At 44.2% G+C, this 16016-nt stretch overlaps 1 protein-coding gene across 1 annotated transcript in view; it reads left to right on the forward strand.

Moving 5' to 3' along the window:
* Positions 1–14943, forward strand: part of LOC106573187 (bcl-2-like protein 13) — a 39244-nt gene extending 24301 nt beyond the window's left edge. The window contains exon 7 of the mRNA XM_014147959.2: positions 11728–14943. Within this exon, the coding sequence (XP_014003434.1) occupies positions 11728–12642 (915 nt within the window). The 3' untranslated portion in view covers positions 12643–14943. The remainder of the gene's footprint in view (positions 1–11727) is intronic.
* The last annotated feature ends 1073 nt before the right edge of the window (positions 14944–16016 follow it).

The raw sequence follows: 16016 nt of genomic DNA on the forward strand, positions 1-16016 counted from the left end.
GTGGCAGATTGATTTAGATGACGGGTACGTCGTGCCATCCTCGTGACCGTGGTCCCTCCTATGTTTGGTGGCTCTGACGATGACCAAGCCTTTTTTTGTTTAATTACATTAGGAAACAAAAAGGATTTATGACCCCCAATGTCGTGTTCACTTCATTGGACAACAAGACCAGCATCTCATAAATCCGACCCGGCCATGGGAGGGGGGGGTGTGTGTGTGTGTGTGTGAGTAAGCAAGGGGAATGCAATACACTAGAGACATTTTGAATAAGGACGGCTTCTGATTCAAAATGGGCCAGCATGGGTATGACTGTATTTGAACCTGTTCACTATGAAGGGTTTGGGTCTGTGACATACTGGAACTGTGTGAGAGCCTAAAACCATATGTAGCTAATCTAAGAGGGAGGGGTGTGTGTGTGTGTGTGTGTGTGTGTGTGTGTGTGTGTGTGTGTGTCAAACTTGGCTGGTGCAAAGGTCGTTATCTGAACTTTGCCCTTGAACACCCCTACACACCCTGTCCCTCTTTCTAGCCCTGTCCTTCAGACATCACTGACTGCTGTCCTTCAGCACGACAGTGAAAACTGCTGCGGGTGTGTGTTCTGACGGGGACATTCAGCCATGTTGTATTACAGACCTTGTCATGGGTGATGCAACTCCTGTCGCTAGGAAGTGACCGGACAAATGTTGTCTCTGACACCTTGTCTAAGGTCATCTGGGAGAGGAAGGCTAAAATGTTCTGAAAATGAATGCAGTTATAAAGTTTCATTTTGGTGTGTCCCTCAGAAACTGCTTGTGACAGGTGTGCTTACGTTGCGCTCTCAAATTGCACTTGATACCTCTGTTGCAGCACACAATAGTAAAGTTACTTGCCAAAAGGCTACAAACTGGGCAGCTTAGTCAGGCAAATGCCCAAATACTTTCACATATACTGAATTTTGGTTGCCTTATAAACACACGGGCACAAATCATATTTTTTGGGGGTGGGGGGTGCTGCTGAGTGTTTTCTGGTCTGTCAGGCGGCACAGCCCTCCGCCATGTTACGTAAGAGATGTCTCTTCTGCTGGGGTGAAATGCTGAGTGCATCTCTTTGTTTTGGCGTGTCGGGCTCTGCTGAGGAAATAAATCACCAGAGCCAGACTGGCCTACTTATAGTGCTACCTCTCAACTGCTAACAGCTGAACCCAGGTCAGATCCCCACTGTAGGATGGTCACTTTTATTCGCTTCATACTGTTGGTCAGGGCATCTATGCTAATGGCTGAACCCAGTTCAGTGTCTACTGCTGCTGCCTGATGCAACCTGCGTCACACACACTGACACAGCGAGAGCAACACAACCTTTTGTGCTGGAAGCTTTCTGGACGCCTGGTCTCAAGGTCCTCTGTCTGATGCTCCAAGGCCAAGCACAGTCCAGCTATCTGGCTGTTACCAGGCTCTCTTGTTGAAACCCTTCTCATAAATGAGGGCAAACGGGTCATTTTTAGTGAGGTGTTAATTTGTAGAAGACGTGTAGTCATTCATCCATGTGGCTGTTCCCATCAGGCCAGCTGCTTCACATTAAACCCTCCTGGATAAACCTGGTGATAGATTGGCTGCAGCTGGGTGTAGGCCTAACACAAGAAAGGAGGCCATGCCTCTCTTGGGGGCAACTGGATCCTTTTATCATTTTTTTTGAATGAAAGCTACTTCCTAACAGGGAATATGATGTCTTCCTCGTTTGACACTGTAGGTTAGAATAGCTTTGTTGCTCTTTAGTGTTAGTGGATTAATTGGATGAGGGAGGAGTGATGGGATTAGGCTCAGTAATATGTCACTGACAACGCTCTTGTGCGACTATATTGAATGGCCATTATGTTACTGTGTCCAGTGGCCCCTCCTGGGAATCAATCCCCTTTTGATGGTATTTCATAGCAGCACACGACACTAAATGAGAGGCATTGTTAGGATGGGGCCCTAGGGCTGAAACCGACTCACTACTATGGGATTATAGTTTCTAAGAAACAAAATCGTATCTGAGTATACTGGAAGGTTAGACAGCTCTGGGCTGACTGGCTGAGCATGGAGTCTGATATCGGCATGAATCACTCAGTGTCTGACTACCAGGAGCTCCTCTGTTATGTTACGTAAGCGGTCTTGGGGCAGCAGGTGGTTAGAGTGTTGGACTAGTAAATGAAGGTTGCTGGATCGAATCCCCAAGCTGACAAGGTAAAAATCTGTCATTCTGCCCCTGAACAAGGCCGTTATTAACCCACTGTTCTTAGGCCGTCATTGTAAATAAGAATTTGTTCTTAACTGACTTGCCTAGTTTAAATAAAAAATAAAGTACATTATCAGAACACCCAGACCAGTGTCTAACTGGGGGGGGGGTGTATATAACAAGGGACAGTCATGTATTTGACTGCACTGGGCCTTTAACATTGGATAAAACACAAAAAAAACAATTATCCTTTCACAATATATTTTGGAGCAAAGAAAAATGAGTGAAATGAAGTCAGCCAGTCTGTTCCCAGTTCTAATATTTGTGTTGGCAAAGAGCTGTGGCATGTTTGGGTGACAGGTAGCAAGTCACATGTGACTGAGACCCTGCTGGGACAAACTACCAGCTCTCATTTCAAGTGATGCAGGCTTCCAAGTCTTGACTAGAAGGATCTCATACTGTATGTTAGATGTGGCTGTACATGTGATACTAGTGTGGGGATGAAAACATTTTTTTTTACATCGGAGCCTAGTCAGGCAGCAGGTAGTCTAGCAGTTAAGAGCGTTGGGCCAGTAACCGAAAGGTCTCTGGTTTGAATCCCCAAGCTGACTTGGTGAAAAATCTGTCTGTGCCCTTGATCAAGGCACTTAACTCTAATTGCTACTGTAAGTCACTCTGGATAAGAGCGTCTGCTAAATGACTAAAATGTAAATGTATAGCCTATGTAATCACTAATCACTCACAACCTCACTGTACCTTGACCGTTAAGGTTGTGGTAACTGTTCATAGGTTCAGTGGAGCGACGTGTCAACCCTGAGATAAGTTTAACTGTGTGGCGGTATCACTTCCCTCATTGTTTGTACAGGCGTTTTTAACACGGCATTGTTGAGTGGTACATACAGTGCCTTCAGAAAGTATTCACACCCCTTGTCTTTTTCCACATTTTGTTACAGCCTGAATTTTACATTTGATTAAATTCAGATTGTCACTACACACAATACCCCTTAATGTCAAAGTGGAAGTACGTTAATAAAATATGACAAGCTGAAATGGCCTGAGTTAAAATGTTATTTTTAATTTTTATTTAAATTTAATTAGGCAAGTCGGTTAAGAACAAATTCTTATTTACAATGACAGCCAAACCCGGACGACACTGGGCCAATTGTGCGCCGCCCGAGTCATTTAAGTATTCAACCCTTTTGTTATAGCAAGCCTAAATAACTTCAGGAGTAAATTTTAATAAGTTGCATGGACTAACCGGGTGTACAATAATGGTGTTTAACATGATTTTTGAATGACTACCCTATCTCTGTACCCCACACATACAATTATCTGTGATGTCCCTCAGACGAGCAGTGAATTTTAAACACCGATTTAACAGACCAGGGAAGTTTTCCAATGCCTTGCAAAGGGCACCTATTGGTAGATTGGTAAAAATAAACAGCAGACTTTGAATATCCCTTTGAGCATGGTGAAGTTTATTACACTTTGTATGGGTTATCAATACACCCAGTCACTACAAAGATACAGGCGTCCTTACTAACTCAGTTGCTGGCGAGGAAGGAAACTGCTCAGGAATTTCTCTTGAGGCCAATGGTGATTTTAAAACAGTTTTTAATGGCTGTGATAGTATTGTGGAGTAACTACAATGTTGTTGATCCACCCCTCAGTTTTCTAACTTAAATGATGGAGTGAAAAGGATGCCCGTACAGAATAACCAATATTCCAAAACATGCATCCTGTTTGCAATAAGGCACCACTAAAGTAATATTGCAAAACATTCTGCAAATTTTACTTTTTGTCCTGAATACAAGCATTGTTTGGGGCAAATCCAACGCAACACATCACTGAGTACCACTCAAATCAAAATCAAATCACTCATTTGAAAAATATTTTCATATTTTCAGCATGGTGGTGGCTGCATCATGTTATGGGCATGTTTGTCATCAGCAAGGACTAGGGAGTTGTATTAGAATAAAAAGAAATAGAGCTAAGCACAGTCCTAGAGGAAAATCTGGTTGTATGCTTTCCAACACACTGGGCGACATCCACCTTTTCAGCAGGACGATAACCTAAAACGCAAAGCCAAATTATACAGTGGAGATACTTACCAAGACAACATTGAATGTTCTTGAGTGGCCTAGTTACAGTTTTGGCTTAAATTAGCTTAAATCTATGGCAAGTCTTGAAAATGGCTGCCTGCTAAACAACCAACCTGACAGAACTTGAATCATTTTATAAAGGATAATGTGCAAATATTGTACAATCCAGGTGTGTAAAGCTCTTATACTTACCCAGAAAGACTCACAGCTGTAATTGCTGCCAAAGGTGATTCTAACATGTATTGACACAGGGGGTTGAATACTTATCTAATAAAAATATTAGTGTTTGATTTTTCCATGAATAAACAAAGTATTTTGTGTAGATCGTTGACAAAAAAAATACAGTGAAATAAGTCAAGGAGTGTGAATACTTTTTGAAGGCACTGTAGTTTGGGAAGAGCTGTTCCTGTGTGGGGCCGTCTGACTTCCTCTCAGGGTAACAGTGTGTGTAGTAGGTGTTTGTCTTTCTGTGTGTGTCGTCGCGAGGATGGAGTTTGTTTTATTTATTTATTATATTATTTTTATTTTTTATAACACGCCTGACAACCGATCACAACACCTCAAAAGTCTCTGTTGTACAACAGCGACTGTCTTTTTGTATCAACGTGGTGTGTGAAGTTATTGGAAGGTACTGAAGAATATAGGTGTTTTCATTTCTTTTTTATTTAACCAGGTAGGCTAGTTGAGAACAAGTTCTCATTTACAACTGCGACCTGGCCCAGATAAAGCAAAGCAGTGTGATGGAATAAACAAACGTGCAGTCAATAACACAATAGAAAAGTCTATATACAGTGTGTGCAAATGAAGTAAGATTAGGGAGGTAAGGCAATAAATAGGCTGTAGTGGCGCAATAATTACAATTTCGCAAATAAACATGAGTGATAGATGTGCAGAAGATGAATGTGCAAGTAGAGATACTGGGGTGCAAAGGAGCAAAAAATAAATGTGTATATATTAAAGTTCGAGAGGGAGATCTAAGACTCCAGCTTCAGTCATTTATTTTTTATTTTTTTGCAATTCGTTCCAGTCATTGGCAGCAGAGAACTGGAAGGAAAGGCGGCCAAAGGAGGAATTGTCTTTGGGGGTGACCAGTGAAATATACCTGCTGGAGCGCGTGCAACGAGTGGGTGCTGCTATGGTGACCAGTGAGCTAAGGCGGCGCTTTACCTAGCAAAGACTTATAGATGACCTTGAGCCAGTGGGTTTTGCGACGAATATGAAGCGAGGGCCAGCCAACGAGAGCATACAGGTCGCAGTGGTGGGTAGTATATGGGGCTTTGGTGACAAAATGGATGGCACTGTGATAGACTGCATTCAATTTGCTGAGTAGAGTGTTGGAGGCTATTTTGTAAATGACATCGTCGAGGATCGGTAGGATAGTCAGTTTTACGAGGGTATGTTTGGCAGCACGAGTGAAGGAGGCTTTGTTGCAAAATAGGAAGCCGATTTTTCTAGATCGAATTTTGGATTGGAGATGCTTAATATGAGTCTGGAAGGAGAGTTTAGTCTAACCAGACACCTAGAATATATAGACAACTACAAATTCCTAAGTCAGAACCGTCCAGAGTAATGATGCTAGGCGAGCGGGCAGGTGCGGGCAGCGATCGATTGAAGAGCGTGCATTTATTATTTCATACAGGGAGTTGAGCTAAGGACTACAGGTGTGGACATCTCAAGTTTGGTGTTTATTTTCATATGAAGTAGCCAAAATATCTAGATTTTATTTAACTTGTATCTGCTTATGCTGTGTCCTAGAAAATCAGATTTTCACTTTTGGTAATGTTTTCAATGTTTTTTTTAGCTGCTAGCTACTGAGTAATTGGTGGTCTACTTAACCTGCTGATGGGGAGAGCTTTTACCATATGGTCTTTTGAGAACAAAGAAAATGACTTATTTTTCTGGCTTTAGTAACTGGGTGAAGGTCTACTGCAGATTTATTTAATATGCCTATGTCTTTAGGCCCAACGGTTGTTAGTCCCAGATGGAGACCTATTCATATGGCCCTCACACAACATGGCTGCCCTTCTTTATCCAACCACTTAAACCTCTGGCCAGAGAGGAGGGTTTAAAAAAAAAAAAAATGATGTCAACTGCTCTCCCACACGCAAATCCGCTTACACCCAGAGAGTGCATGCTAGGAAGGGTTGGCGTTTAGTTTTAATCCCCTGCCTGGCCTCCCGGGATGCAGCCTGGCCTCAGAGAATGTCCTTGTAAGGAGAATAACCTTCAGTCAGGCCATAGTCCCGTAGCTCAAACGCCTGTATTTTACATAGATACAATATGGGCCCCATTTTTTAGTTAGGAAAATGTTCTGTGAGTCCGATGCAAATAAGTAGTCATTTGCAAGCCTGTTTGAATAGAAGATAAATGTACCAGAGCTGTTATTTAGCCTACCTGAATGAACCGTAATAGTTTAACCTTATCTTTTCATGGGGGAGATGTGGATTAGGCTGACTCAGTCAGTGCTGTCAGATCCATCCTGTCAGGTCCATGGCACCCTGCCACCCCTACTGTGCTCTGTGGGAATTTAGTCTGAGCTCAGAGGCAGCCATTTTCACACCGTCTGACACGCGATGCAGCCACCTTAAGTACTGATGTTCAAGCTTCCTACACAAAGATCTCCCTTTTTATTAAATGTGCCTGAATAGCCTCCTACCAACTTACCTACCTGGGCAAATATTGACATCTAAAAACACAGTGCGTTCGGAAAGTAATCAGACCCCTTGATTTCCCCCTCCCCCCACAATTTATGTTACAGCTTAAAATGGATTAAATTGTTTTTTTCCCTCATCTACACACAATACCCCATAATGACACAGCATTATGGGGTATTGCAAAAATTATTTAAATAACTGAAAGCACATTCACATACGTATTCAGACCCTTTACTCAGTACTTTGTTGAAGCACCATTGGCAGCGATTTAAAGCCTCAAGTCTTCTTGGGTATGAAGCTACAAGCTTGGCACACCTGTATTTGGGGAGTTTCTCGCATTCTCTGCAAATCGGAATGGGAGCATAGCTGCACAGCTATTTTCAGGTCTCTGCAGAGATGTTTGTTTGGGGTCAGGTCTGGGCTCTGGCTGGGCCACTCAAGGACATTCAGAGACCTGTCCCGAAGCCACTCCTGCGTTGTTTTGGCTGTGTGCTTAGGGTCGTTGTCCTGTTGGAAGGTGAACCTTCACCCCAATCTGAGGTCCTGAGCGCTCTGGAGCAGGTTTTGATCAAGGATCTCTGTACTTTGCTCTGTTCATCTTTCCCTCGATCCTGACTACTCTCCCAGTCCCTGCTTCTGACAATTCTCCCCACAGCATGATCCTGCCACTACCATGCTTCACCGTTTCTTCCAGACGTGATGCTTGGCGTTCAGGTCAAGAGTTCAATCCTGGTTTCTTCAGACCAGAGAATCTTGTTTCTCATGGTCTGAGAGTCCTTTGGGTGCCTTTTGGCAAACTCCCAGCTGCTGTCGTGCCTTTTTTTTATTTTATTTTTAATCGAGGAGTGGCTTCCGTCTGGCCACTCTACCATAAAGACCTGATTGGTGGAGTGCTGCAGAGATTTGACCTTCTGGAAGGTTCTCCTATTTCCACAGAGGGACTCTGAAGCTCTGCCAGAGTGACCATCGGGTTCTTGGTCACCACTCTGACCAAGGCCATTCTGTCCCAATTGCTGTTTGGCCGGGTGGCCAGTTCCAGGAGTCTTGGTGGTTCTAAACTTCTTCCATTTAATGATGGAGGCCACTGTGTTCTTGGGGACCTTCAATGCTACAGAAATGTTTTGGTTTGTTTCCTCAGATCTGTACCTCGGCACAATCCTGTCTCGGAGCTCTACGGACAATTCCTTAGACCCCATGGCTTTGTTTTTACTCTGACATGCACTGTCAACTGTGGGACCTAGTAAAGGCCGGTGTGTGTGCCTTTCCAAATGATGTCCAATCAATTTAATTTATAACAGGTGGCCTCCAAGTTGTAGAAACATCTCAAAGATGATTAATGGAAACAGGATGCACCTGAGCTCAATTTGAAGTATCACAGCAAAGGGTCTGATAATTATGTAAATAAGGTATTTCTGTTTTATTTTTAATGCATTTGCAAACATTTCTAAAAACCTGTTTGCTTTGTCATTATGTAGATTGAGGAAAATAAATAATGTAATCCATTTTAGAATAAGTCTAACGTAACGTAAGTCAAGGGGTCTGAATACTTTCCAAATGCACTGTATAGGCCTAAATGGAACTATTGGAGCAGTACTGTGGCTAATAGAATGCAATTTAGATTTTTTTAGATAGGCAAGTCGGTTAAGAACAAAGTCTTATTTACATTGACTGCCTAGGAACAGTGGGTTAACTGCCATGTTCAGGGGGAGGTAGACAGATTTGTACTTTGTCAGCTCGGTGACTCGATCTAGCAACCTTTCGGTTACTGGCCCAACACTAACCACTAGGCTACCTGCCTCCCCAGACCCAGATTCAATCTACAGCAGGGTATTCCCACGCATGATAGAGAGACACATGATCATATACAAATGTAAGCAAGGTTTGAAATTGTTTTAGTTGAGTATTATGTGTTTGGGCTCCTTGCGGTGAGTTTGCGGTCTACAAATTATTTGTAATTATGTTCCGGCCCTCCGACCATCATCTCAAGAAGAAATCGTTCCGCAGCTGAATCTAGTTGAGGATCCCTGCTCTACAGCCAAAATGACTGTTAGATTAGATTATGTCCAGGCTGCCTCACATCCGGCCGTGATTGGGAGTCCCATAGGGCGGCGCACAATTGGCCCAGCGTCGTCCGGGGTAGGCCGTCATTGTAAATAAGAATTTATTGTTAACTGACTTGCCTAGTTAAATAAAATAAAAAAACATCAGGCTTCTGACCCGGTTGTAAGTTTCCATTCACACCACTGGTTGGAATTAACTTTGTACAGAACAATAAATATATATACACTGCTCAAAAAAATAAAGGGAACACTTAAATAACACATCCTAGATCTGAATGAAAAATAATTTTATTAAATACTTTTTTCTTTACATAGTTGAATGTGCTGACAACAAAATCACACAAAAATAATCAATGGAAATCCAATTGATCAACCCATGGAGGTCTGGATTTGGAGTCACACTCAAAATTAAAGTGGAAAACCACACTACAGGCTGATCCAACTTTGATGTAATGTCCTTAAAACAAGTCAAAATGAGGCTCAGTAGTGTGTGTGTGTGTGTGTGTGTGTGGCTTCCACGTGCCTGTATGACCTCCCTACAACGCCTGGGCATGCTCCTGATGAGGTGGCGGATGGTCTCCTGAGGAATCTCCTCCCAGACCTGGACTAAAGCATCCGCCAACTCCTGGACAGTCTGTGGTGCAACGTGGCGTTGGTGGATGGAGCGAGACATGATGTCCCAGATGTGCTCAATTGGATTCAGGTCTGGGGAACGGGTGGGCCAGTCCATAGCATCAATGCCTTCCTCTTGCAGGAACTGCTGACACACTCCAGCCACATGAGGTCTAGCATTGTCTTGCATTAGGAGGAACCCAGGGCCAACCGCACCAGCATATGGTCTCACAAGGGGTCTGAGGATCTCATCTCGGTACCTAATGGCAATCAGGCTACCGCTGGCGAGCACATGGAGGGCTGTGCGGCCCCCCAAAGAAATGCCACCCCACACCATGACTGACCCACCGCCAAACCGGTCATGCTGGAGGATGTTGCAGGCAGCAGAACGTTCTCCACGGCGTCTCCAGACTCTGTCACGTCTGTCACGTGCTCAGTGTGAACCTGCTTTCATCTGTGAAGAGCACAGGGCGCCAGTGGCGAATTTGCCAATCTTGGTGTTCTCTGGCAAATGCCAAACGTCCTGCACGGTGTTGGGCTGTAAGCACAACCCCCACCTGTGGACGTCGGGCCCTCATACCACCCTCATGGAGTCTGTTTCTGACCGTTTGAGCAGACACATGCACATTTGTGGCCTGCTGGAGGTCATTTTGCAGGGCTCTGGCAGTGCTTCTCCTGCTCCTCTATGCACAAAGGCGGAGGTAGCGGTCCTGCTGCTGGGTTGTTGCCCTCCTACGGCCTCCTCCACGTCTCTTGATGTACTGGCCTGCCTCCTGGTAGCGCCTCCATGCTCTGGACACTACGCTGACAGACACAGCAAACCTTCTTGCCACAGCTCGCATTGATGTGCCATCCTGGATGAGCTGCACTACCTGAGCCACTTGTGTGGGTTGTAGACTCCGTCTCATGCTACCACTAGAGTGAAAGCACCGCCAGCATTCAAAAGTGATCAAAACATCAGCCAGGAAGCATAGGAACTGAGAAGTGGTCTGTGGTCCCCACCTGCAGAACCACTCCTTTATTGGGGGTGTCTTGCTAATTGCCTATAATTTCCACCTGTTGTCTATTCCATTTGCACAACAGCATGTGAAATGTATTGTCAATCAGTGTTGCTTCCTAAGTGGACAGTTTGACTTCACAGAAGTGTGATTGACTTGGAGTTACATTGAGTTGTTTAAGTGTTCCCTTTATTTTTTTGAGCAGTATGTATGTATGTATGTATGTATGTATGTATTTAGACAAGTTACATTTTGACATACTATAGACACTACTTTGATCATTTGATATTGATACCATAAGAAGAGATGCGCATACAAACAGAAACCTGTGTCACAATAGTTTGGTTGGGAGTATATACCATTGTGTTTAATTTGTTTTCAAGCTTGTGCCCATTGCCCTATATTCAGTTACTTAAGAGCAGCTACAGACCGGCAGCTCTCTGAGGATACCTTTTATAGAAGTCTGTCACCACTATCAGAATGACTTTATGTCCCAGTAAATAAGATGCAGCTGTTCTAAATAGGTTTTACTCTAGTCGATCACTCCCGTGGGCTATGGCCCTTTGTCAATGGTGTCGACTTCATCAAGACCAGGGTAGGGCCATACAGCAACTCTAAATGTTAAACCACAAATCTTCATTAGATTGTGATATCCTCAGTGTTTTCCTTTAGAATGACCAGTTGGAAGTTTAAGTCGAGACAAAAGGTCTGCGATAACACCGATGGCGTACTGTAGCCTCAAGATGGGCTGATGTTGGGGTTTCAGGTGGTGACTGCACACTACCAAACCATATCAAAGCCTTTGTATTGCAACTCCTGTCAAATATAAGTGAAAGATGTGACATTGAACTTTACTGAGGTGTGCGTCACTTTTTACTGTGATATTGCTTTAAAATAGACAAGAATTGGGAGGATCCGCACCTTTTCTTAGCAGTGGACCAGTAGTGGCAGAGGTTTTGCCCATTTTGAAATGTCAGTCTTGTTTATTTATCCCACAAGGTCATAAGCTTATTATATCCCACCCATCAGCACTTTATTTAATGGGAAAATGCAATGCTTGTTATTTTTGTGGTTCCATACTGACCACTGAACTTGCTCTCCCTCTCAGGGTACAGTGTTTAGCCTGGAGGAAGAGGAGCAGCAAGGCTTGACCATAGCCGAGGACAGCAACGACATCTATATCCTGTCTGGAGAGCAGCTTCCCACATCACTGCTGGGCACCGGAGTCAGCAGTGGGTTGGACAGCTGGCAGACAGAAAGCTTACGTCTGTCTCTGGCAGGCCACGAGTCCTGGGCACAGGTGGACATGATGGACCATCCCGAAGACATCAAGCGCCTGGAAAGCAACGAGGGCAACCTCGCAGAAGAGCGCAGCGAGAACAACTCGTCCAACTCTGACATCGTGCACGTGGAGCGAGAAGACGCAGAGGAGGGTGAGGGCGGGGCAGAGGAGCCTGAGCTGCAGGAGATCATGCTGAGCGTGCTGGGGACGGAGAGCGAGCTGGCTGAGCTGAGGGTGGAGTTTAGGGATGACACCCCACCTCCTGTCCCAGCATTCCCAGAGCCTGTGGTGGGATATCTGGAGGAGCCGGTCGTCATTGAGACCTCTGCTCCCCTGTCGGCGGTCCTGTCAGAGCCCGAACCCCCTGCACCAGCCCCTGTGGTTGATCCTACCCCTGTTGAGGCAGCACCCGCCAAGGTGCCCCCTACTCCCCAACCAGCAGAGCAAGTCCCAGAGCCAGTCCCAATGCCAGTCGCAGCAGCACCACCCCAGCCAGAGCCCGTTCCAGAGGAGCCCCAGCCTGAACCTCAGTCAGAGACTGTGCTGGAGCTGGCAGCAGCGCCTGTCCTGGAGGCACCCCCAGCCTCTGTGGAGACCCCTGTGGCCCCAGCTGAGCAGACCCCGGTGCAAATGGAACCAGAGCCCAAGTTGGAGCTTCCAGTGCTGCTTTACGGGGGAGCTGCCCTGGTGGCCCTAGCTGCTGTAGTGGCCTGGGTAGTCCTAACCCACCGGAAGAGGTAGCCTAGCGGTGCTCCTGACCTGGGCCCCAGACCTCACCTCCTCCCTCCCTGGTCCCTGCCTGGCTCACTGCAGGTAACCTGGGCTGCTGTGCTGCCAACGCCAGGTGCACACACCATGGCAAAATTAACTCTTTCTCTCTCTCGCTCCGTTTTTGTTTTCCCCCGTTCTCATCTCTGCTCATCTGGCGTTTTGATATGTTTGTCTTCAGTTGTACATTGCTGCCTCTGACCTATCACCTCAAACTGGAAAGGACATATTATACATTTTTATCTTGGTTTCTCTATTGTGTGTTTTCTGGGTGTGTGGGGTTCTGTCCTGTGCCGTCTTGATGCACGTGACCGATACAAGCAGGGTGTCTGTTACCCTCTCGGCTGGAGCTTCGGTACCTCTTTGTCCTCAGAGCCTAGTGGGTGTAGCTCAAGTCACAATTGCCAGTTCTGTTTCAAAAAAGGGTACAGGAAAGAGCACCAATTCCAATAGATTTTTCTATCTGGAATGATTAAAAAAAGTATGTTCTGACTACCTTATGTCCTCTGAAAAACAATCCTGTCTTCAAGAGCAGGTTGATGTTTAGATGAGATGAACGTGGTTATGTAGAATATTTTTTTATGGCAGTTAACAGATCATGATTAGACTCATTTTTGTTTTTAGAATTATGTGATGTTGGGATAGAAGATTCACTACTGGAGACCCTGACGTGCCTGTAAAATAACTATCTGCAGAGTTAAAAGGGACAAAATTGTTCATATATAGCACTTCATTGAGATGATTAATATCACACTAAAATGTGAAGTAGATATATTTATGATGATCTACTCCCCCACTATATTCATGGCTGATTGCCAGTCACTTACTACATCAACTGATGATAAATGTATTATTTTGAAAATTATTCGGGGTCGATTTTTGGAAAATGAGGGTTTCCACTTTAAGATGTGAATGGGATGCCTTGACTCAAGGGTATATATTTTCACATGAATATAATATATTATCACTGTACCTAATTTCATTCATTTAGCTAACACATATTTTGACACAGGAGTCTTCTCTTTATATAGTGTTGTAATGTATGGTCATATTGCAGTATTATAATTGCAATGAAATTGATTTTTTTTAATAGTGTCATAAAAAGGGACGAGCTGAGGATAAAGATTACCGCAGCTCACAGCCAGAGTGGGATACATCATTGCGTTTTATAACTTGCTGTCTCTTTTTGGTTTTGAGGGGACTGTGATGGGTGAATGTGTTATTCAACATTCCAGGCATGAAGATGCATCCTTGAAAATAGATGTATAGAATTGTCATTCGTGTGTGTGTGTGTGTGTCAACGTCACCCACACCTAAGGCCAGTTTAACCATGATGGCACCATGGTCAATACTGTTCCAGGCACTGTGTTCTGTCGACAGGGAATGGAGGGTTGGGAATGACTGCACCAAGATCCACTTTGTCTCTGTTTGGTGAATTTCATACTCATAGGTTCAACTCGAAAGGTTTAAGATTGAAATATTAAACATGGAAGATATAGTCCGTCTAATTGATTTTAATCTGAGACTATATCAGAAGGAGAAATTTTTGTCTTGAATCAATTTATGCTCTCATTCCCAACTCGTGTATTTTAAGAAATAAGGCACGAGGGGGTGTGGTATATGGCCTATATATATCATGGCTTAGGGCTGTTCTTAGGCGCGACACAACACGTCATGCTGGATACAGCCCTTAGCCGTGGTATATTGGCCATATACCACAAACCCCCGAGGTGCCTTATTCTATTATAAACTGGTTAACAATGTAATTAGAGGTAGAAAGATGTTTTGTCATACCCGTGGTACACGGTCTGACATACCACGGCTGTCAGCCAATCAACATTCATTGCTCGATCCACCTAGTTTATAATAGTAAATAACCTCACATGGATTTTTTTAATTTTTTTATTTTTTCCTTCTACATGGTTAGCTTTTTGTCCCCTCTGCTGGCCCAAACTGCCCACCCCGCACTGCCTTGCCATTCCACTGTAACCCCATTGCATGCCTAACTTTCTACAGTAGAGACTTCTAAACGAAGCTTAACATCTGTGTCTGCTGCCTTCTTCCCACTACTAGCAAAGCTCCCTCCATTTCTCAAGCCCGAGTGGAAGTCTGTCTACAACTTGAAGAGTAGGAACAACACACATGCCCGCCCTGCCACAGACAATCAACAGAGCTAATGAAACCTCATATCTTCCTCTGTGTACAATGTGAATCCAAAATAAACTCTGCACTGTAGGCCTCGAGTCAGGAGTAAAATAAAAAAAATGATGTGTGTTTTAAGTTAATTCTTTTTCAAACTGGGCACTCTTTGGGAGCATGAAATGTGAACTCTTGATCCGAATGATCATGTAGTGATGGCCCTTGGTCTACAGTTAACTGGTTGTACAGCTTTGTTCTGTTCACCGGTTAGTGAATTCCCACAGCTTACTTTGTTAATATCAGTACTGTAAAGACTCACACAACTTTCACTACTGCACCGTTGCTTAGCCAAGTGTAGATACAACCATGTGTGTTTTGGGGTGGTAAACAACAGCAAGATGTGTGGATGAGAAATGAAAGAATGGTTGTTGACCAGTGGAGGCTCCTCAGATGAGGAAGGGGAGGACCATCCTCAGTGAATTTCAGTAAAATAGTGAAACGTTAGTTATCCTTTTTAGATAACTATACTAAATATGTTCACGTCGCCAAATAATGGATTAAAACACACTTTTGCAATGAATGTCTACAGCAGCCTCAACAGCACTCTATAGGGTAGCGCCGTGGTGTAGCTGGAGGACAGCTAGTTTCCGTTCTCCTCTGGGTACATTGACTTCAATACAAAACCTAGGAGGCTCGTGGTTCTCTCCCCGTTCCATAGACTAACACAATAATTATGACAACTTCCGGAGGACGTTCTCAACCTATCAGTGTTCTTGCAGCATGAACTGACATGTTGTCCACCCAATCAAAGGATCAGAGAATGAATCTAGTACTGAAAGCATAAGCTACAGCTAGCTAGCACTGTGGTGCTTAAAATTTGAGTAGTTGACTCAGAGACAATAGTTTAATAGTTTTGAACAAATTAATTTCTTTAAAAATGGAGGGTGAGCATGATATATATTTTTTACTTAGCTAGCAAATGGAGCTAGTTAGTTTAACCTACTCAAACACCTGGCTCAAACAGAGAGGGATGCTATGTTAGCTAGCTGGTTATGGCTATCCAACACTGGAACTCTTCCAAGTCAAGGTAAGCTTTTGGTTTTATTAATTTATTGCCACTGGGGCCTGCGGGTGTAACTGCTAAACTGCTTGCTGACTGTACTGCATGATTGTAGCTGGTTTACTAACGTGTTATTGTGGCTATGTTG

This window comes from Salmo salar, chromosome ssa16, assembly GCF_905237065.1.
Source record: "Salmo salar chromosome ssa16, Ssal_v3.1, whole genome shotgun sequence".
Classification (NCBI taxonomy): domain Eukaryota; kingdom Metazoa; phylum Chordata; class Actinopteri; order Salmoniformes; family Salmonidae; genus Salmo; species Salmo salar.